This window comes from Leptidea sinapis, chromosome 41 (genome assembly GCF_905404315.1).
Source record: "Leptidea sinapis chromosome 41, ilLepSina1.1, whole genome shotgun sequence".
In the NCBI taxonomy this organism is placed as follows: domain Eukaryota; kingdom Metazoa; phylum Arthropoda; class Insecta; order Lepidoptera; family Pieridae; genus Leptidea; species Leptidea sinapis.
In genome coordinates, this window is record NC_066305.1 from 1997827 (window position 1) to 2023180 (window position 25354).

The following is a 25354-nucleotide window of genomic DNA, read 5'->3' on the forward strand; positions in this document are numbered from 1 at the left end:
GAAACCTGCTGGAATACGGGCCGTAGTTTGTGTTAAGGCGACACTAAATGCCACCAACCTTGAGCGATATGAGTTCACGGCTGCCGGCCCGCCATCAATGTAACAAAGCATTGGCTTATAGAAAATATTGATTTTCAAAATTCTTGCGTGGAATACAGTTTATATGCTTACAATCCTCGTTATTCACTACTAATCTGAATAAATGACAACCTACACAAAAAGGTACAAGCTATAAGAATAACTTTTCTGAGAGAAGTACCAAAACAATGCGTCACGCCATGCCAAAAAAACTTGTTTATCTTCAAAGAAAAGTGGTAGTTCAAAAATGCTCGGCAGTGTTAACTATAACCAACAGCAAGCATTAGCAACCTAAAAATAAGACTTAAGGATATGTGTAACAGGATTAAGTAGTGTTCATATCTCGAAATGCTATACTTTCACCACAAAACTTGTCTAAAAATATATGTTTGCGTGTTTTCTCAACTCAGTACAAATCTGCTTCTGCTTCGGGTTGGGAAGGCAATTTTTGAGCTTCGAGCTTTCGTATTCAGTTCCGTATCGCAGAAGGCGTTTTTAAGTGTATCTTGTCTCTCTTATGCACAGATTTGAAAACAGAAAACACAATAGGTCACCGATTACGTATTAAGAAACCTTCTGGAATACGGATCTTAAAATTTAAATCTTCCAAGTAGATAGAAATTCGGTCGAAATCTTTTATAAACTGTACTAAAATATGAAAATAAGTTTAAAAGCCACTCACCTAATTGTAAAGTACATAGTCCCGGGAACGTGGTACTGGTCCGAACTCTACCCAACATAGCAAGCGCTTCAGAGAACCTCTGCTGAGCATCATTGTGAGCAAAGTCCACCGCTAGGAAGGCGTTTTCTCGGGGCTCCGCTAGGGCTGCAGCGTCCCCGAGCCTCGCACCAAGTGCCGCTGCCCGACTACTCACTTCGCGGACTTCTACTTGCTGTTGGAGACCAGAACATTCTGCCTCCACCTAGGAATTCATAAGAATCTAATATATAGGATCTAATATGAAGAAGAATCTAATCTTAAAGACAGCGCTTAACATAAATGGTACTGTCGTAATTCAGTTCGAAAGCTGCATGGACAATGGACATGCCTTACCCTTGGCTCTTTTAATTTGTGGATGCGGCGAAGCTCAAACGAAATGCACACATTGCTTAAATCATTAATTTATTCAAAATATAATAGGAAAAAGCTCTGAAAATACATTTACCCATCAGTAGTAGAATAACGAACAACTACGGCCGCAACTACGCCCCTGTACGACAGATTTTATTGTTTCGTTTTTCGTTTCAACAGTAACAGGTACAATGTAATTTTGTTTGCATCGTTTTACTGTTTATAGCTAACAGTAATACGATCCAAACAAAATTACAGGAACCGCAGGAAGTTTTATGTCGTTACGACTTCAAAGTGTCACTATTATGCACAGAAGATAATAATTAGAAGATATAAGAGATATTGCTGCATACCAACCATCAACTATCGCCATAAAATTGAGAGCTCCGCACTCAATAAAATAGGGCCCTAATACAAAGACTGTAAAGTCCATAATTGGCTTGTATTTAATACCGTATATCCAAAGCCATCTTAACGCGTATTCAGCCGTGTTTCGCTTTCTTGCACTTTTGTTTCCATTCAGTAAAAATTTTTTATCCCGTCAGGTATTTTCGGCGGCAACAATTATGTTAAGTTTAACTGAAGACCGCAGAGTAACGTATGTGGTAATTATTTAAACAGCCAGATAGGTAAGTCCTAGGTTACCCCTAAAAACTGGCAAAACACAAACGCAATATGCTGCCTCAGGAAGAAAATCATGGCTTAAATCTAAAGCAGTAGAATCGTTTGTTTTACTTACTTTACTTTTTTCAGCGTCAATCAATTTTAACTGCTCTTCGAGTAGTTTCCGCTTATGCGTTGCCGCTGCAGTTGCGGCCGATTTCAATTCGCTATGTCGTTTATCTAAAGCACTTCGCAACTCAGCAAAGTGTCTATCTATAGCTTCTTCAGCCGCGCTGGCGGCAGCTTCAAGTCTTCTCAGTTCACTCGCAACAGCTTCTCTCGCCGTTCCAAGTTTACTAAGGCACTCATTGGCTCTATACAAAAGTATTTCAGACATTCTCTTTAAGGCTATAGAGAACGGCACTACTGTATGATCGCAAGGTGTATCACTGTGAGGGCCGTCGGCACAATGTCGGCAGAAAACGCAATCACAAGTTTCGCAAAACAGCAATTCTCTGCCCGGATGGGAGCTACACTGCGGTATTACTTCCCGCCTCTGTCTTGCCATTAAGTCAAGTAGTTGATTGACAAGAAACGAAGGCGGCAGTGCTGCCACTCCTCCTCTGGGTATTGTGATTAGCTCACGACAAATTGGACACCGGAAACTTCCTGAATCTCTAGTTTGTGACGCTGCTATTCGTGTAAGGCAATGCAAGCAGACTGTGTGGGAGCATGGGAGAAGTTTGGGAGTATGCTCGCTTCCATCGTAAGTGCCTGAAACAATTTTTTTTTGCTATAATCCCCGCACCTTACAATAGGTATGTCATATTAATATCTACGTGAAGTCACCAGCCAGTTATCAGAATTCAAACGGTTCTTTTATCGGAAGTGACGTCACTAAGATGGCGGCCTGTCTCTGTTTTAACGCGCGGGGATTATGAACATTCAAAGCTTTTGAAGGTAGAGCAAATGACACATCCACATGTTTAATGTACACATTCCGCGAAAGGCGAAACATAAACTTATACGATTAAAAATAAAACACATGTTTAAACACTCGATGTAATTGAGGTCACTGTTTCAGAGAGTTGTGTAATACGCTTCAATAGCTATGTATCTAACAAGCTGTTACCAGTGACTTAGAACGCGTTGACATTACATCAATATAACATAGCCTATGTGCAATCTGTGTGTGTGTCAGATTTCACAAAATCAAATAAGTATTAAATTTTGATAGTTGTAATATTAGTACAGATACTTCAAAATACTTTGCAAGAGTCGGTAAAAATATAATGATAGATATACACGTACATCTTGATGAAAGCAAGCAATGCTTAAATCCCAATATAATATCTTTTTATATCAATCATTGGGCTCACCTATTTGGTAGGTAATATGCGATAGAATTTATATTAAGTTCGAGCTTTAGGAAATTGGGAAACCGCAGACACTGCGCTGCTTACGTTTATAAAGCGTAGTTCATTGACCCGACGGAATGTCTTTATACTAAATAACAGGCGTACAACTAGAATCAACACGTTTTTGACTTCAGCGAACTTATTCCTCATTGAGTGTTTAATCAGTTAATCACAACAACGTCGATATCGCTAACATCTTGTTGGCGTATTATAAAAAACTTTAATATATCCTTAGTTGATAATATTTTATTTATTTTAGCACGCATCTTGAGCGATGTTATTAAATTCGCAAGAGTAAAAAATAGGGTCCCACTTGCAATAGAATACGCGGGTACGCAACCAACGAACATATTATTATGTACCTGCGCATTTATGTCATCCAATATTGGCCCGAAGCCCACAACTTATAGACGATGCGGAATCCGAAATTGCCGCTATTTATTTAACCCAAAGAGTGTACCTACTACATAGCTAAACATCTGATCAATATCTTTGATAAATTACAATGTGATTATCTCTGGAGGCGCAAGTTCGGTTATCCCATCGTTTATAAATTGTGGCGCAAATTTTGTATACACCACTAGTTTTTGATTACCAAATAATCGGGTTATTCAGAATTAGGCAAGAGATTTTAAAGCTGCAGTCCGTTTTTTTGTATCGGATGGTATTTTTTTGGCAGCGCATCAATGCAGGAATCCTGTCATTGATGGGAAGGGAGTAAGGTATGTGGCCAAGCCAATTTTGGAATAAAAATATGAATTTTCCGAACGCATTTTTACGCACAAAATACGCCATTGAATTGGTATTTTCTAGGGATAGTTTTTTTATAAATATTAATAATAATGGCGATTATTATGCCAGTTTGTTTTTGGTGATTTCAAAAGAATGGTGTAGAATCGTGATGCCTACTAAAAAAAAAAAAAGAAGTTTGGTGTCAAACTAGGGGTTTTGATGTATTTCCGAGCGATTGCGCTGATCCGTTTTTCGATATCTCTTATAGTTTCAAAGTTAGCTTTTTAAATTAAACAGATCCATAATCATTAATAATCACTGGTCATTTAGCTAATGATTGGTGAGCGACTCAATGTCTAAATTTCCATGAACGTGATACAGGTAATTTACTAATTACCTCTATCACATTCGTTACTACGATTAAAAAGACAGTTTCTGTATTTATTATTTATTTTTAAAACATGATTTAAATAAAGTATATAATAAAACATCATTGCAGATTGTATCATTTTCAAAATATTTGATGAAATCATTCAAACTCTTCTTATTAAACTTAAAGTATAGATACATTATGCAGTACTCGCCACACACTGCGGTATATTCATTCTGTACACTTGCAGTATTGTAGTTATACATTCTGCAATTCCTTTGTAAAAACATCAGCTGGAATCCCTGAGGTGGACGACCATATGAATCGAAGTATTGTCCAATACCCTGCTCACCAATGTGTGTTGCAACCCAGTGAGAGCCTGGCTTATTTTCACTATCTACATCGCTGACAATATAACAGGGCGTTACAACGTATATCGACAATCGATTTGATGCGTAAACATTATTTTGAATACTGAGATCAATTTTCTTCAAATAATTCTGTATCTCTATTGTATTCATATTACCCTAGAATAATGTATTTAAAAGTTATTGGATTACAACTTACAATAAAACAAAACATCACTTTAAGTACTTACATATTTAATTTCAAAATTATAAGGCAATATAGTAGTAAGTTTAACTAAAACTAATACACACCCTTACAAACGATCAAACATAAACATAACTGCGGTAATCTACTGAAATATTATGATTTTTATCAATTTTATTGTATAAGAGCTTATTCAAAACGAACTTTGATTTATGAAATATGTAACTTGAGTTAAGTGATAAAGCTCTTTGTCATTTTCTTAATGAAACAAATTTTGAGATAAATACAATACACTTTAGTTTCTGTGATTACTTCCTTTCGCGAATATATCAACAATTCGAGCATCAGATTTCCTCATCGGGTCATTAATTATTTTTAGTATTAGTTTAAGATTTTTCTTCCACCAAACAAATTATAGAGATCAGGTTGTTATATCTTGAAACTAATTGACATTGTTGAGATTGTATAAAGGTTGCATTTCATCAAAGCATCAGGTGATTTAGATACAATTTGTGTCACTGACATCATTCAAAAATATTATAAAATTATTTACGAAAACTGATTTTCCACACCCACACCCAATGCACCCTCTACTACAAAAAGGTTTCATATAATATAATGATACGATTTATTGTTCAACTACCATTTATTGATTATATTTAAATAGAACAATTTATAAGTAAAACAATATACAGTACCTACATCATAACTTACTCCACAAGTTATATATCTAAATAAACGATGTATCTACTCTCATTCTTTAAAAAAAAAATTCAAACTTAAAACTTATAAAACACATATTTTATTTTATGATGACTCCAAGCTAAGGTATCAATATAATTTGCTTAAATATACCGTTTGGTATGACAAACTAGATTTATTTATTCGTTGAGTTAAAATATTATGCTTTATTGACTTAAGTCTATACATTGAACAATATTCATTCTTATTTTTATATAGGCAATATTCATTTTCATATACTTACCTAGTAACACTTATAAAATTTGGAGTTGCATTTTCCCGCAACATCTTACGCATATATATAGATCTAAGTCCTAGGAATTCATTAAATATGTTAACTTTGTTCCATCTTTAAAATAGCCTAACTTCTTATTATTGAGTTTTAGATAACAAAATATTTTTTCTGCATTGTCAGATGTTTCGAAACGCAAATGTAAATCAGGTTTAATATCTCTTTAAAAATTTATATATTAAAGTATAAGTATCAGTGTACAATAATTTTAATATATTTCGATACTTATTTATCATATAGTTATAGTAAAAGTCATCGTATTAGAGTTTTAGAAATATCCAATATACCAATTAATATGTTTATTGAGGAACAATTTAGTCTTTTGTAATTGAACTGCAACCAATTTTCATTTTAAAATAGATAAACTATGGAATTCTATCTTGGCAATTAAATCATACAGTGCAATTTTACATTTACTCTTTTTTCAATATTTTCCATTGTTATTTAAATATTTGAGGTATTCATTAATTTATAAAAATCTTTTCGAAATCAGATGTAGGCAGCTTGTTTATGCATGTTTGTATTTAAATCTATGTAATTTTGTAACCATGCGCTTTGTTTGAATTTTAAAAATCTATGAATTTTTTATAATGAGACGATTTATTGTTAAACTACCATTTATTGATTATATTTAAATATAAAAATTTATGAATAAAACAATATACAGTACCTACATCATAACTTACTCCGCAAGTTTTATATCTAATCTATTCTTTTCAAAAAAAATAATTCAACCTTAAAACTTATATAATATTTATTTTATTTTATGATGACTCCAAGCTAAGGTATCAATATAATTTGCTTAAATATACCGTTTGCTATGACAAACTAGATTTATTTATTCGTTGAGTGAAAATATTATGCTTTATTGACTTAAATCTATGCATTGAATAATATTCATCCTTATTTTCTTATTCTTATTTTTTTGCTACCCAAAAGTCAATATTTTGTTTGTCAATTTTTTTTCTGCAGTCAGAGGTTTTGAAACGCAAATGTAAATCAGGTTTTATATCTGTGTAAAATTTTTATATATTAAACTATCAGTATCAGTGTACAATAATTTTACTTTATTTCGAAACTTATTTAACTAGTGAAAGTCATCGCATTAGCGTTTTAGAAATTTTCAATATATAAAATCCCAACTAAATAGGTTTATTGAAGAACAATTTAGTTTTTCGTAATTGAACTGCAACGAAATTTTCATTTTAAAATAGATAAACTATGGAATTCTATCTTGGCAATTAAGTCTTGTAAAATTTTATATTTAGTCTTTTTTCAATATTGTCCATTGTTCTTTATACCTATATTGAGTTATTCATTAATTTATAAAAATCTTTTCGAAATCAGATGTAGGTAACTTGTTTATGCATGTTTGTATTTAAATCTATGTAATATTTTAACCATGAGCTTTGTTTGAATTTTAAAATTCTATGAATGTTTTGTTTTTTCTGTGTGTGTGTGTGTGAGACATTGCTTTAAATTTCTGAAGTAAATGCCATATGTATTTTTATTACGAAGGTTTGGAACAAATTTTATGCTTTTTGTATCATCAATACTTACATTTTATATTCTCGGGGCATAAGGATAGGTCAGAATGTAAATCATGCAGTTCAATTCAAAATTCTTGGTCTACTTCCGAAATAAAACCAAATTCAAAATTATCCGGAACATCAAAATTTGTAGGGACATCTACCCATTCAAAACCTTCTGTAGGAAGGAATGGAGATATAGCCCATCAGTAAAGGTTATTAGCATCAAAATAAGTAAAAGTTATAAACGACTTTCGTTTTTCTTTGTCCTGTTCTCGCATAGTCAAAGTCAAAGTTCTTTATTTGCCAGAAATATTCACAAGTAAAGTCGTTACAAATTTAAGAGTAGGCACATGTTTCGTCTTGAGAGACATGCAAATATTTCAGTGGTTTCGTTTTATAATATTGTAACCTATACTTATTTGTTTAAATTCGCTTTTCATAACGATTCCTACATTGAGATATACAGTCTCAAATACCCGATCCAATAATAATATAATATAATAATATCAATTACTTTTTCAATAGAATTTAATGCATGAACAATGGAAAAGATATTATTCAAATAGTCTTACAAGTAACCTCTATTAAAATAACGTAATGCAATTATATATTGCTTTAAAAAACGTCACAGTTAATGAATCAGCTTTTTGTGGTAGAATAACTTCATATTAAATTAAGAGTAAGTAAATCTTACAAACTACAAACATTAGAATCACCAGAAATGTTTTTGAACTCTATCAAAAATGATATGATATCTATTTGAGAAATCTGTTCGATTGCTTAGAATTTTTTACGTTAATTTTAGTCTGCACAGTGATTTTGTTCAAGAAAAAAAAAATATTTCTAAAGAATCTTAATTTCAAACATGTAGGTAGTTGCACTATAATGTAGGGTGAGGATTAATTTTTAGTCTTTTTTAAAATTACTTTTGATTTTATAATTACTGAGTGTCATCTTACAATAAGTACTCAATAAGTAAGTTTGCGAAATATTTTGAATTAAGATTCATTAGAAATATTTTTTTTTTTTCAAATATTTAAAATCAGTGTGCAGACAAAAATTAACGTAAAAAATTGTAAGCAATCGAACAGATTTCTCAAATAGATATCATATCATTTTTGATAGAGTTCAAAAACATTTCTGGTGATTCTAATGTTTGTAGTTTGTAAGATTTACTTACTCTTAATTTAATATGAAGTTATTCTACCACAAAAAGCTGATTCATTAACTGTGACGTTTTTTAAAGCAATATATAATTGCATTACGTTATTTTAATAGAGGTTACTTGTAAGACTATTTGAATAATATCTTTTCCATTGTTCATGCATTAAATTCTATTGAAAAAGTAATTGATATTATTCCACAAACGTAAGAAAAATACAAGGCATTCACAAAAACTATAAAATTAAATAATCGTAAAACTCAACTGACATGTTGATTCGTTTAAATTTTTTCCATTCAGTTTAGACAAACTTGTCAAATATTTGAAGGAAGAACAATTTCAAAATTGAAGACTAAATTTTCCAAATAATAATATTTTTTTACGTCTTAGAAAAAAAGAATTTATCCATATGAATTTATAACACCACACGATTGCTTAAAACTTTCAGCACTCCATGATCGTGATAGATTTTACAATACATTTACCGACACACATATTTCCAATGAAGATTATAAGTTAGATAATTCAGATTTATATTTTAAAATCAATGTTTCACTTTAAACAAAATATGTATTTGAACATTTCCGAGCTCTATGTTTACAGACATAATATGGTCTAGATCCAGCACATTATTATACAGCGCCTGGGTTAAGTTGGGGTGCTATGTTAAAATGCACAAAAATTAAATTAGAATTACTTTAGGGCTTTGCACAAATAGCTTTTATTGGATCGGGTATTTGAGACTGTATATCTCAATGTAGGAATCGTTATGAAAAGCGAATTTAAACAAATAAGTAAAGGTTACAATATTATAAAACGAAACCACTGAAATATTTGCATGTCTCTCAAGACGAAACATGTGCCTACTCTTAAATTTGTAACGACTTTACTTGTGAATATTTCTGGCAAATAAAGAACTTCGACTTTGACTATGCGAGAACAGGACAAAGAAAAACGAAAGTCGTTTATAACTTTTACTTATTTTGATGCTAATAACCTTTACTGATGGGCTATATCTCCATTCCTTCCTACAGAAGGTTTTGAATGGGTAGATGTCCCTACAAATTTTGATGTTCCGGATAATTTTGAATTTGGTTTTATTTCGGAAGTAGACCAAGAATTTTCAATTGAACTGCATGATTTACATTCTGACCTATCCTTATGCCCCGAGAATATAAAATGTAAGTATTGATGATACAAAAAGCATAAAATTTGTTCCAAACCTTCGTAATAAAAATACATATGGCATTTACTTCAGAAATTTAAAGCAATGTCTCACACACACACACAGAAAAAACAAAACATTCATAGAATTTTAAAATTCAAACAAAGCTCATGGTTAAAATATTACATAGATTTAAATACAAACATGCATAAACAAGTTACCTACATCTGATTTCGAAAAGATTTTTATAAATTAATGAATAACTCAATATAGGTATAAAGAACAATGGACAATATTGAAAAAAGACTAAATATAAAATTTTACAAGACTTAATTGCCAAGATAGAATTCCATAGTTTATCTATTTTAAAATGAAAATTTCGTTGCAGTTCAATTACGAAAAACTAAATTGTTCTTCAATAAACCTATTTAGTTGGGATTTTATATATTGAAAATTTCTAAAACGCTAATGCGATGACTTTCACTAGTTAAATAAGTTTCGAAATAAAGTAAAATTATTGTACACTGATACTGATAGTTTAATATATAAAAATTTTACACAGATATAAAACCTGATTTACATTTGCGTTTCAAAACCTCTGACTGCAGAAAAAAAATTGACAAACAAAATATTGACTTTTGGGTAGCAAAAAAATAAGAATAAGAAAATAAGGATGAATATTATTCAATGCATAGATTTAAGTCAATAAAGCATAATATTTTCACTCAACGAATAAATAAATCTAGTTTGTCATAGCAAACGGTATATTTAAGCAAATTATATTGATACCTTAGCTTGGAGTCATCATAAAATAAAATAAATATTATATAAGTTTTAAGGTTGAATTATTTTTTTTGAAAAGAATAGATTAGATATAAAACTTGCGGAGTAAGTTATGATGTAGGTACTGTATATTGTTTTATTCATAAATTTTTATATTTAAATATAATCAATAAATGGTAGTTTAACAATAAATCGTCTCATTATAAAAAATTCATAGATTTTTAAAATTCAAACAAAGCGCATGGTTACAAAATTACATAGATTTAAATACAAACATGCATAAACAAGCTGCCTACATCTGATTTCGAAAAGATTTTTATAAATTAATGAATACCTCAAATATTTAAATAACAATGGAAAATATTGAAAAAAGAGTAAATGTAAAATTGCACTGTATGATTTAATTGCCAAGATAGAATTCCATAGTTTATCTATTTTAAAATGAAAATTGGTTGCAGTTCAATTACAAAAGACTAAATTGTTCCTCAATAAACATATTAATTGGTATATTGGATATTTCTAAAACTCTAATACGATGACTTTTACTATAACTATATGATAAATAAGTATCGAAATATATTAAAATTATTGTACACTGATACTTATACTTTAATATATAAATTTTTAAAGAGATATTAAACCTGATTTACATTTGCGTTTCGAAACATCTGACAATGCAGAAAAAATATTTTGTTATCTAAAACTCAATAATAAGAAGTTAGGCTATTTTAAAGATGGAACAAAGTTAACATATTTAATGAATTCCTAGGACTTAGATCTATATATATGCGTAAGATGTTGCGGGAAAATGCAACTCCAAATTTTATAAGTGTTACTAGGTAAGTATATGAAAATGAATATTGCCTATATAAAAATAAGAATGAATATTGTTCAATGTATAGACTTAAGTCAATAAAGCATAATATTTTAACTCAACGAATAAATAAATCTAGTTTGTCATACCAAACGGTATATTTAAGCAAATTATATTGATACCTTAGCTTGGAGTCATCATAAAATAAAATATGTGTTTTATAAGTTTTAAGTTTGAATTTTTTTTTTAAAGAATGAGAGTAGATACATCGTTTATTTAGATATATAACTTGTGGAGTAAGTTATGATGTAGGTACTGTATATTGTTTTACTTATAAATTGTTCTATTTAAATATAATCAATAAATGGTAGTTGAACAATAAATCGTATCATTATATTATATGAAACCTTTTTGTAGTAGAGGGTGCATTGGGTGTGGGTGTGGAAAATCAGTTTTCGTAAATAATTTTATAATATTTTTGAATGATGTCAGTGACACAAATTGTATCTAAATCACCTGATGCTTTGATGAAATGCAACCTTTATACAATCTCAACAATGTCAATTAGTTTCAAGATATAACAACCTGATCTCTATAATTTGTTTGGTGGAAGAAAAATCTTAAACTAATACTAAAAATAATTAATGACCCGATGAGGAAATCTGATGCTCGAATTGTTGATATATTCGCGAAAGGAAGTAATCACAGAAACTAAAGTGTATTGTATTTATCTCAAAATTTGTTTCATTAAGAAAATGACAAAGAGCTTTATCACTTAACTCAAGTTACATATTTCATAAATCAAAGTTCGTTTTGAATAAGCTCTTATACAATAAAATTGATAAAAATCATAATATTTCAGTAGATTACCGCAGTTATGTTTATGTTTGATCGTTTGTAAGGGTGTGTATTAGTTTTAGTTAAACTTACTACTATATTGCCTTATAATTTTGAAATTAAATATGTAAGTACTTAAAGTGATGTTTTGTTTTATTGTAAGTTGTAATCCAATAACTTTTAAATACATTATTCTAGGGTAATATGAATACAATAGAGATACAGAATTATTTGAAGAAAATTGATCTCAGTATTCAAAATAATGTTTACGCATCAAATCGATTGTCGATATACGTTGTAACGCCCTGTTATATTGTCAGCGATGTAGATAGTGAAAATAAGCCAGGCTCTCACTGGGTTGCAACACACATTGGTGAGCAGGGTATTGGACAATACTTCGATTCATATGGTCGTCCACCTCAGGGATTCCAGCTGATGTTTTTACAAAGGAATTGCAGAATGTATAACTACAATACTGCAAGTGTACAGAATGAATATACCGCAGTGTGTGGCGAGTACTGCATAATGTATCTATACTTTAAGTTTAATAAGAAGAGTTTGAATGATTTCATCAAATATTTTGAAAATGATACAATCTGCAATGATGTTTTATTATATACTTTATTTAAATCATGTTTTAAAAATAAATAATAAATACAGAAACTGTCTTTTTAATCGTAGTAACGAATGTGATAGAGGTAATTAGTAAATTACCTGTATCACGTTCATGGAAATTTAGACATTGAGTCGCTCACCAATCATTAGCTAAATGACCAGTGATTATTAATGATTATGGATCTGTTTAATTTAAAAAGCTAACTTTGAAACTATAAGAGATATCGAAAAACGGATCAGCGCAATCGCTCGGAAATACATCAAAACCCCTAGTTTGACACCAAACTTCTTTTTTTTTTTTTTAGTAGGCATCACGAGCAAGTGAGCCAGAATCGAGGAACCAGAACCGGCGAATCCCTACTACTGTGAGCCAGAACCGGCGAATCCCTACTACTGGTGTATATCATTAGCGAAGTGAGATTAAAAAAGAAATGGTCTTACAAGTAAACAATTACAAATAGCAAGCTTAAAGCGAGAGGTGACATGCCTAATAATAAGTGTGTTACTAACATAGGCACGTGCCGCAAGTGAGGAAGCTCTCGTTAAAGTCCTCGTAGTTGATGGAGACAGTCTCGACGAGCGTCGAACTCATGCTCGCCATCCCGACTCCCAGTCGCGAGCTGTTGTGATATCAATTAGTTTAAGCCACTCCAACACAAACAGTTACTTTTAAATAAATTATCAATATTATAACAAAGTAAAAATCATCAAAGAAAATACATAAAATTTGATGTGAAATTTTTACGGACTAATTATTTAGGCTAAGGCTGAGATCTAAAGAATTTACTAAGACTTTGCTCAGACCTTACTTACGTGAAACTTAGCTGACTCTGAGCAGTTTTGGTCTACTTTAACGTCACATTGGCCCACTTAACGTACATAACAGTAGGAAGAACAGAAAAGAACTTCGCTGAGTGTAAGCTTAGTATTTGACAGATGAAATTATGCTGGGCTTAAGCTAATACAAAGTAAAGTCTGAGCAAAGTCTAAGTATGCTCTATAGATGTCAGGGTAAGAGTCCAGTGCCATTCATACTATAAGTACTGCAACATCAGTCACAGACCAAATGCTTTTATGTAACTGATCTTGGGAGAGGAGGCATTGATAAATTCTGTAGTTATTTCATGTTCTCCTAGGTAGTGGTTGCTTACATATTATATTTAATTGCACTGCATTCGCAATATAGAATTTAAAATCACTTATTTTACGTCAAAAACTACCCCCTATTCGAGATAGTATGCCTCAGATCTGAGAAGAATGGGCGCAAGAAGTTGTAGTGTTTATGGTTTATCAGCAGGAAGATCATTCCAAAATATGACTGGTCGAGGCTTTTTTTGACAATAAGGGACGAGACGAGCAGGACGTTTAGCTGATGGTAATTGATAAGCCCTGCCCATTACAATGCAGTGTCGCTCAGGATTCTTGTAAAACCCAAAAACACTGAGCGGCTCTACATTGAGACATAAGATGTTCAGTCTCATTTGCCCAGTAATTTCACTAGCTTCATACCGGAACACAATAATGCTTACACATTACTGCTTCACGGCAGACAGGCGCCGTTGTCGTACCCATAATATAGCCGGCATCCTGTGCAAAGGAGCCTTCCACTGGTGAACTGGCTGTTTCCTCGAGGTTATGCAATGTGTATTTAAATATGCATGTGTAATGTAATATATTATACAGGTGGCCGAGAGGTTGACGTCCAAAGCTAAAATTTGAAAGCCTCATGGTGATGAGTATCCGGACTTTTTAAAAAAAAAATTGAAAACTTTTAGTTAATTTTATTGTTGATAATTATTAACTACAGTTGCAATAACCACATAAGAAACTATGAATAGTTTAGATAATGCGGAACTAGTTTAAAATTGAGTTGTAAGTTCAAGATGACTGCTCCAGCTAAATTCGTGAAAATGTTCAAGGTATCAAAAATAAAATAAAATGGCGAGCCTATGGCTTCAAACATTGGCCAATAAAATGAGCCAAATTAAAATTTTAGCTTTGGACGTCAACTTCTCGGCCACCCAGTATACATAAAGGTACAGATACCTAGACATATATAAAGAACCATCTTCGCCCCCAGGGTGAAGACTAGAAACTGTAAGGAGCACAGCCTATAAATAATATAACCATCTGGCCGACATGTGGTGTCACATAGATTGTATAATAAAACAATTGACATTACAGCAAATACACAATATAAAGGAAATATGTAACCAATACCAATATTGAATACAACTTATATCAATTGATAAACAAGGAAAACTTCATTTCAATGTTTATTAGGAAATGTTAATTACTTAAGAGTATTCAATACTAGTTTTGCATGAATAATATTTCCTGTATTGTTTTGAAATTAATACTCCATTTGATTAATTATTTACTATTATAACCTTTTTATTTTTATGGCCTTGAATGACTCCAAGCAATGCCATTTGTTTTGATTAAATTATTCTCTATCATGTTATTCTTTCTCTATTTTTTTATCACAGCCACTGAAGAGCTATCAACCAATGATGTATTATTTAAATTGAATTTGAACCTGATATTCATTCTACACTGAATTATGTGATTAACCAAAAGAAAGCATATAGCCCAGTGGTTAGTGAACCTGCCTACTGAGCTAGAGGTCCCGGGTTCAAATCCCAGTAGGTGCAGACATTTATATAATGAATATGGATGTTTGTTTCCGAGTCATGGATGTTTATATGTATTTAGGTATTTTAAAGTAAGTATATTGTATTAAACATATTGTTGTCTTATACCCATAGTACAGGCTATGCCTAGTTTGGGGCAAGATAATTTGTGTAAAAGTATGTCACTATAAAAAAAAGGCAACTGTCCAATTTAATTTCATTTTAGCAATGTTTTATATTATAACTCAATGCTCTTTAATTTTTTTACTCTAAGTTTACTTTACCATGTTTTTATTTGTTATTTAAAATGTATGTTTTAATAAAATATAATTGCTATTAACATATTATTATGAATCTTAGTATTTTTCAATGGTTTGAATTAATCAAATGATAATAATTATCTTTATGTGTATCCCTGGGGGAGAATGACAATATAAATCTTATATAACTTACAAGAGAGTGGAATGGTACTCATCACATAATAGAATTAACTATACCACATATGTTTCTGTGATGAAATCACAATAGAATTGCATAGTTATGGTCCTATTTGAAGGATGTGAGTGCCCATGTTTTATAGGCACATGAGACATTTCTTCTAAGACACAGGGTGCAATACCGCAACAAGTGACAAGAATAGTTGGTTTGAAATGTGATATGACTCAGGTGATATTGCCACAGAAAGCCTGCTTTTTATGTAACTTGTATCCATAAGAAACTACTAGAATGTTACTCCTGTAAGCATTCCCATTAGGGATTAGGTACAGGGAGAATATTTACTAAAATGAGCTAACAAAGAGAAGAAATATAGAATGGCAAATGGGGATCTATTATCTCTGCTTACCAAGCCGGCTGACAGGCATGTTTATATAAGCATGTTAATCCTTCTGTATATCAAACTTGTATCCCATCTGCCAATTAATTCATGTCAAATGACACTTAATTAGCTAGCTCATCATAATAATAATAATAATAATAGTGACACACTTTTTACACAAATTATCTTGCCCCAAGTTAAGCATATATAGCCTGTGTTATGGGTTACAAGACAATGATATATTTAATACAATTTACTTACTTAAATTCAAATTCAAATATTTTTATTCAAAATAGGATGTGAAATCACTTATTGAAAGTCAAAAAACTACCACCCATTCCAAAATGAATGGGCGATACAAACTCAGCAGGCTTTTTTTTTTCATCAAAAGTAAACATTTACAAATTAACAAAGTAACATTGTACAATTAAACTTATTATTTAAACATACATAAATTCATATAAACATACATAAATACAATTAAACATCCACGACTTAAAAACAAACATCCATATTCATCATATAAATGCTTGCACCTAGCTGGATTCGAACCCGGGACCTCTAGCTTAGTAGGTAGGATTGCTAACAACTCGGCTATACAGGTCGTTAATAATGTATATATACACAGATTTTTTTTTAACACAATAACACAAAATAATTGATATGCTGGACATTTGTCATAAAAACAACATGAAAGCCCTGTTATATGTGAATCATCAATTAATGCAGATTGGTCTTGATTTATATGATTGATTCAATTGAATAACAAGACAAGATGAAGTGTTAAAAGTGTTATTTTTGTTTGTCAGAGATAAAAAGCTTTCGTAAGAAGCTGCAAGAGTGGTCACACTCTTCTGCAGCATGAGATCAATTAAGGGTGTGGGTACTTAGCTTATGTATTTTGATCTGTTCCTAAAAATAATCATCAAAAATGTAGTCCTAGTAGTAATTATAGTAAAATAGTAGGTCCCACACTTCCTGTGCAAAAGATAAAACTTCAAACAGAGAGATACATAGAATTTGATGATGATGAAATTCAGTAATATATGGATTTTGTCCCAAAAATCACCATGTGCTATATCAAATATATTTCATGAAAAAAAGAGTGCCGTTTCTGAGATTTTATTATACTTAAAGTAATCTCCATTCTAAAACCCCAGGGCTAACAAAAAATACATTATTTGTATGGCTTACAAAAAGTGATACTAATTGTACTATTAATAAGTAGTATGACACATTTTTTTTTGATTACCTACATCTGATTATGAAAATTTTCATATTTTTCTGATATCATACAAGCAGATGCAGTGACGAAGCATGGCAGATGGTGTAAATTATAACTTCATACATCATTGCCTGCATTATTTTTATCTCAAATTTTGACAATTAGATAATTAAAGATCTACATTAAAATAAGAACAGTTTTAAGCTCTCCTGAAGAGTAACTTAACATACCAGTTTCGAAACGACACAGACTAAAAAAGGTACACTTCTAATAAAGATTAAATAATTTCAAATGCAGAAAGTGCATAAAGCTATTTCTGTGGATGTGTGAGCTAGAAGATTTCTATTTTCTTCTTGAGACATGCTCTTGTTTAATTAAATAAAAAAAAAACAATATATGCAAGAATAAACTAGGTAGGTACTTCTTTATTTCAATTTTATACCTACCTTTTTAGTTCTTAGAAAGTACTTAGTTTGTAAAAATTATTGAGGAATATTTATTGATAACAATATTCTTTCATCGTGATGTACTTTAATAACGAATTTGAATGTCTAAGAGATTGATATAATTAATGTAACATGCACAACAGTTTCAGAAAATAAGATACTTACAGAAAGGAGCAACAATACATGGACGAAAATTGATACACACATTCACTTTTTGAAATTTATACCATTACAAAGAAACGGTTTAAGCTTGTGGTTGTGATGAATATGTACCAAGACGTGCTAATTTTAAAGCTATTTTTGTTAAGTATAGTGATGTGTGAGACTGCCACTTTAACTTAAAAACACAAATATGCCATCTAATCACATAACAACAGTGAACGGAGCATGGTGTAAATATAAATATCACAAAAACAAGTCTTTCGTAATCGATCGATATTCATGGGAAAACTATTCGTGACAAACAAAGATAGTGAGTATATTTTCATGTGTGAAATAGAACACGAGGCAAAATTTAATTCAATTCTCACATGAAACTAATATATTGTTTTAATTTTACTTTATAAAACATCATAAGTATTTTTTCCACATTTTGATTGTTTGAATTTTCGGGTTCAAATCATTTTTAAATATCTATTTATTTTTAAAAACACTAGATTGTCAATACTAGCAAAAGCACCTGTAAAAAGTCAGTTTGCTGTCAGGTACCAACCACTGACAAATAACTTTTAAAACGTCACTTGTCAACCTTGTAAATTTAGATAATGGGAATCGTAGAGCGAGAATATTATTTGCTACAAATATTGCTAGGTAGGTGACCTAGGTGTTTAAAACTAAGCAGCTTCAAAATTTTTATTTTTATAAATTATGAAGTAGTTTAGAGATAATGATCGTGAATAAGGAAGAAGTAAACAATAACAATTTATTACTTGTTTGTAATTTGAAAGTAACCTATCAAAAATCGTACCAACTTACTCTTTTTTTATTTATTTTTTATGAAAATAAGTAACGAGACGAGCAGGTAGCACAGCTGATGGTAATGGATACGCCCTGCCCATTACAATGCAGTGCCGCTCAGGATTCTTGAAAAACCCCAAAAATTCTGAGCGGCACTACAATTGCGCTCGTCACCTTGAGACATAAGATGTTAGGTCTCATTTGCCCAGTAACTTCACTAGCTACAGCGCCCCTCAGACCTCAAACACAGTAATGCTAACACATTACTGCTTCGCGGCAGTAAGAGGCGCCGTTGTGGTATCCATAATCTAGCCGGCATCCTGTGCAAAGGAGCCTCCCACTTGTTCGCTACTCAAGAAATCACTCAGAAAACAGTGGTTTCGTAAGTATTGAACTTACAAAAATAAGCAATTTTTTTACAAAATTATCCATTCATTAATTTATTAATTGTTAAAAATATTAAAACATTCAAATAACACAAAACTACTAGTTTTTAATGCCTTGTTTAGATTGGTGGTTAGTAATTGTAAATAAAGTATCGATAAACTAGAATAGTGGGGTATGCTCTATTTACAGGAGACTTTTCTAATGGGCATAGCCAATTTCGAAATTTGAGGGAAGTCGAGAAGTTATTAACAAGGCTAAAGAGTTAAATCCAAGAGCCAAATCAAACCTACACTATACCGAAGATATCCCAGAGGTCAGCCTGTACAATATTCATATGGCCCTAAAACAGCTCAAAAATAACAAGGCGCTGGGTGATTATGAAATTACAGCCGAACTTCTGAGAGCTTTTTTTTTTATGGAATAGGAGGACAAACGAGCGTACGGGTCACCTGGTGTTAAGTGATCACCGCCGCCCACACTCTCCTGCAACACCAGAGGAATCACAAGAGCGTTGCCGGCCTTTAAGGAAGGTGTACACACTTTTCTTGAATGTACCTATGTCGTATCGTCCCGGAAACACCGCACAAGGAAGCTCATTCCACAGCTTCGTGGTACGAGGAAGAAAGCTCCTTGAAAACCGCACTGTGGAGGACCGCCACACATCCAGATGGTGGGGATGATGTGTCGTGCGAAGGTGAAATTTGGCGGCAGGAATCAGGTTGAACAGCTCTTCGGAACACTCCCCGTGATAAATGCGGTAGAAGACACACAATTAAGCGACGTCTCTACGCAACGCCAAGTGATCCAGCCGTTCACAGAGTACTGGGTCCCCGACAATTCGAGCTGCTCTGCGTTGCACGCGGTCAAATGGATCGAGCTGATACTGGGGTGCGCCAGACCAGAGATGACAGCAATACTCCATGTGAGGCCGGACCTGCGCTTTGTAGAGCGCTAGAATGTGGGCCGGCTTGAAGTATTGCCTTGCTCTATTTATGACGCCCAGTTTCTTTGAAGCCAGTTTGGCTTTGCCCTCCAGATGGCCACGGAATTGGCAATTGCTCGAGATTTCGAGACCCAATATTCCGATACTAGGCGAGGCTTTAAGGGAAGTGTTCTCGAAGAGCGGTGATACGGCAAATGGGGTTTTTTTAGTGGTAAACGCGCAAACATGAGTCTTCTGGGGGTTAAATTGGACAAGGTTCAACTTACCCCATTCCGCGACCTTCTCGAGAGAGGACTAGATAGAAGACACAAGTTTCTCCCGGCACTGGTCGACGTTTTCCCGAGAGAGACCTGCATGGCCCGTGTATACGGCATCACCAGTGCTGTCGTCTGCATAGCAATGCATGTTGGCGGTGTCCAACATATCATTGATATTCAGAAGAAACAGCGTGGGAGATAGCACACAGCCTTGGGGCACTCCAGCGTTCACGGGCTTGGGATTCGAGCAATAACCGTCGATAACGACCTGTATGCTGCGCCCAGTGAGGAAGCTGGAGGTCCACTTGCATAAGCTCTCGGGAAACCCAAATGATGGAAGTTTTGCGAGGAGCGCCTTGTGCCATACACGATCAAAGGCCTTCGCTATATCCAGACCAACTGCCAGGCCTTCCCCCTTGGTTTCAATAGCCGCCGCCCATCTATGTGTTAGGTATACCAGAAGATCGCCAGTCGACCGACCATGGCGAAAGCCGTACTGCCGGTCGTTGATCAACTGGTGACCCTCAAGGTATACCAAGAGCTGGCGGTTAATTATGCTCTCCATGATTTTGGAGAGTAGGGAAGTAATATCAATAGGCCTGTAGTTTGCCGGATCCGAACTGTCTCCTTTTTTTGGGATCGGATGGACAAGGGCTGACTTCCATGAATCAGGGACTACGCCTTTTGAATAAGAGTGCCGGAATAAACGCGTTAGCACCGGCGTCAACTCAGGGGCACACGTTCTAAGCACGATTGGAGAAATGCCATCCGGCCCGCTCGACTTCCTAACGTCCAACGAAAACAGAGCTCGCCTAACAGTTTTCTGTCGGAACTGTACTTCAGGCATGGAGCTCTGACACCGCGGGATGTTCGGCGGTGTTTTTCCGTTGTCGTCAAGAGTCGAGTTGGAGGCAAAAAGAGTGCACAGGAGATCGGCTTTCTCTTTTGCAGTATGGGCCAGGGTGTCATTCCTCATGTGCAACGGCGGCATGGACGGCTGGTTGAAGTTACCAAGAGCAGCTTTCGACAACGACCAGAACTTGCGTGTTCCGGTCGGGTAACTGGAAAGCTGCTCGCCAATTTTGACGACGTGCTTCGATTTCGCACGGGCGATTTGCCGCTTAAAAAATCTGGAGGCACGGTTATATTTCCTCTTCAGAACTTTGCAGTTCGGATCCTTTGAGCCCAGCGCCGCAACCCAAGTTCGATACGCCTGTTTTTTGCAGTCAGATGCTGCTTTAACTGACGCATCGAACCAGGGCTGTGATCTGCCACCGATCGGTACTACAGAGCTTGGTATAAAAATATCCATGCCCTGCAGCATCACATCGGCTACTGCAACGGCGCAGGCACTAGGATCATCCGAAGGGAAACAAACCCTGCCCCAAGGGTAGGATGCAAAAAAGGAACGCATCCTATCCCAATCTGCTGACTTGTAGTGCCAAACGCGGCGGGTCGCTGGTGGTCTGCGACGTTGGCGTCGGATAGGCACTACACTCCTGACCACGCAATGGTCGGACGTTCCGAGAGGGGCGTCGACAGAGACCTGGTAACCATCGGGATGTGTAGTCAGCAGAAGATCTAATAAGGACGGCATGTGGCTATCCACATCCGGAAGCCGCGTCGGCGACTCAACCAATTGGGACAGACCATACGCCAATGCAAAATTATGCAGAGATCGCCCTGCGTAGTCTGTGGTACGTGATCCAAGCCATACGGCATTGTGCCCGTTGAAATCACCCAAGACTACGATTTCAGCGGAGGGGATCTGAGCAAGCACGTCATCAAATGCCGCTTGAACGCAGCCCATGAGGTGATCCGTTTCTGCGTTACCACTATGGGACCTGTAGACACACGCATAGATGCGGACGCGGTCCTCTAAATCTACGCGGAGCCAGAGAGTAGACAGGCCCCTACCCTCAAAATTGCCGAGACGGCGACAGCAGATATCCTCCCTAACGTACACACATACCCCGGCATGAGGCATGAAATTATGCTCAATTTTGTACCCGGGTTACGTTAAATATGACGTATCGCTAGGTCGAGATATCTGCGTCTCCGTAAGGAAACACAAGGCCGGCTGCGCCGTCTCAAGGTGGTGGTGGACGGCGTTTAAGTTGGAGTGAATTCCCCGGATGTTACAAAAGTCCACATTAAGCGTGGAGCGGGGTGCCGTGGTGTTGCTGCCCTGTTTGTCCTGTGACATACGCGGTACTGTATCGGGGAGGGATTCTCCGGCTCTACAAGAGCCGGTACCCTCCTGGGGTAATTTCTTTTTTAGGACCGCTCTCATATTTTGTTGGGGGGGGGGGGGGAGGGGAGGACGGGGGGGAACGGCCTCCGGTCCTCGACACTAACCTATGCGAAACATAGCGGCACTAGGCCGCTACTTCACCCCGGTATTCTGTGCGAGTGTGGTAAGTAACCCGGACGAGTCTGGCCCGATTGTGCTGACGTCATAAGACAGCAGCGTGACTCTCCCACTTTCAAAAAGCCCGTAGTCGCCTCTTACGACACCCTTGGACCTGGGACTACCCTATTCTTTTTACGCCCCGGGGCAGCACAGGGCAGAGCTTGTGGTACTCCTGTGCTTAAGATCCTGCAGTAGCTTTTCAATGACTGGCTTTTGGCACAGAAGTATGGTGGTGCTGTTATTCAAAAAGGGCGGTAAAATCCTTTTGAACTCCAACTTGAATGGGCAGTGTTCGATAAACTCCTTAAAATCTTCTAGCCTCAAATACCACAGCGTCTCAAGACAAAGGATCTTAACCTGTGTATGTTGATGACTTACGGAACGCATATTGGTATCTTGTTATGGACCGCATGAGAAAGCTCATAGTTGCTCAGAGGGAAGATTGAATCAGAAATGAGGAGAACCAAAGTCACATTCATAGCCCGATGATTGCGAAACTTAAGTGGTTGTAGGCTGGGGCATAGCTCGACGGACAGGCCGTTGGGGCAGTAAAATTCTCGCATGGCGACGACATACTGGAAGTCGCAGTGTTGATAGTCCTACAAGATGGACTGATGATCTGGTCAAGACCACTAATACAGGTTGGATGAGGGCAGCGCAGGATTCATTCTGGAAATGGAGGCTTAGTGCAATGAGAGCACATACCTACCTATATTATATTACAGATCACTCCATTCTGCTGACTAGACGGCTGACTTTCTAGAAGGGGTCCCGACTGCTAAAAATTCCTGTTCTATAATTTGCGAGTGCCCGTTTGCACTAAGCTTCTTAAAAGGCCTAAAGACTATTATTTATGGTCTAAATTGTTTTTTTTTTCTATGGATTTCAAGTTTATAAGCATGGCCTTAGCAACTTTGGGGATTCTTAACTCTTAATTTAAGTGCAATCGGTATGTCGACTTTCTTGTTTTAGGGTTTTTTCAGTTACAAATTTCACAGAATAGCAGTCGAGTTTTTTAAATTACCGTTGTTTACTTAATATTTTTTCCGTTTTATTATTGAATATAATAATAAAAAAATAGGTAATCAAAACACACAATGATAATTTTAATCTTTTGCAAATAGGTAAACTGAGTACAAGCATTGAGTCACATACTAAGTCAAAAAAAATTGAAAATAGGTGATGAAAACCAGTAAATATTATCTATTCTCTTTGTATATCTCTAGGTCGTAATGACATGGTAATTGCGAACGTTTTTGTGTACGTATTTAATTTATTGTTTTAGGGCTTCATACCCCAAAAGGAAAAAAACCTAATATAGCCCTCATATTGTGCGTGCGTCCGTCCTTCTTTTTCTTATATGAAAATATGGGACGAGACGAGCAAGACGTTCAACTGATGGTAATTGATACGCCATGCCCAGTACAATGCAGTACCGCTCAAGATTAAGAAAAACTCAAAAATTCTGAGCAGCACTACAAATGCACTCGTCACCTTGAGACCTAAGATGTCAAGTCTCATTTGCCCAGTGTATTCACTGGCTACGGCGCCCTTCGTACCGAAACACAGTAATGCTTACACATTATTGGCTCACGGCAGAAATAGGCGCCCTTGTGGTACGCATACTCTAGCCGGCATCCTGTGCAAAGGAGCCTCCCACTGGTGAAGGTGGTGGTCCTTAAGTTTACATGACGGTTAAATTTGATAAGTAGTACCACAGCAGTTGTAGTAGTAATGCATAATAAGAGGCAGTTTAAAAATATTTTATTGATAATAAAATATTTATTATAATATGTAAATTACCTACATTAGAATTTTGTGTTACATTATTAGTATCATTATTTTATCCTATAAAAGTAATAATTGGTTAGAGTGAGAGAGGAGGAGCCTGCCTACCGCTACCGTATGCGTGAGAGAAAGGGAAGCCAGACAGACTCGCGCCGTAACGCGTAACGTTGCAAACCAGTTTACCCTCCCATGAGATGTTATCACCTCGAAAACCTTTTCCCCTATTAAAAGTAAGTAGGTGCCTTATAATGGTTCTATGCTCTCCATGCCAAGCCTTCTGGGCCTGGTCGCTAGTAAAATATAATATATGTGTTAGTTTTCTATGTTTTATTGATTTTTTTTGTAATATTTTTTAGTTTATTTCATTGGGTAGCACATACCAGACCGTATGGTTTAGATACCTGGCTTTTGGCCAGTGATAGGAGAGTTTTATATTTGATTTTTTTTTTAACAAAAACACAACAGATTTCATATCCACTATTCCAAAACAATAGATATAATAAGCACTTTTTAGTACAGTCACTTTTTTTCATCAATCATTTTCAATTAAATTCTCTTTGGATCTATTAAAAATATATACGATATTAGGCAAATGATTAGTTAGTGTACTTCGGATTCACAAAAAATCAAAATCAAAAATAACAAAAAACAACCGACTTCAAAGACACTATTCCAAAACAATAGTTAAGTATAAGTAATATGTACTAAAAAGTTTAAAAATA

At 34.7% G+C, this 25354-nt stretch overlaps 1 protein-coding gene across 3 annotated transcripts in view; it reads right to left on the reverse strand.

Moving 5' to 3' along the window:
* LOC126976525 (tripartite motif-containing protein 2-like) overlaps positions 1 to 18544 on the reverse strand; it is a 211586-nt gene extending 193042 nt beyond the window's left edge. For all 3 annotated transcript variants that reach the window (XR_007731920.1, XR_007731919.1, XM_050824900.1), the window contains exons 1-4: positions 18053 to 18544; positions 13277 to 13386; positions 1890 to 2527; positions 761 to 1001 (exon numbers count right to left, since the gene is read on the reverse strand). Coding sequence is in view for 1 of the 3 variants with exons in the window: in XM_050824900.1 (XP_050680857.1) it covers positions 761 to 1001; positions 1890 to 2527; positions 13277 to 13386; positions 18053 to 18072 (1009 nt within the window). In the remaining 2 variants the exon portion in view is untranslated. The remainder of the gene's footprint in view (positions 1 to 760; positions 1002 to 1889; positions 2528 to 13276; positions 13387 to 18052) is intronic.
* Between the last annotated feature and the right edge of the window lie 6810 nt (positions 18545 to 25354).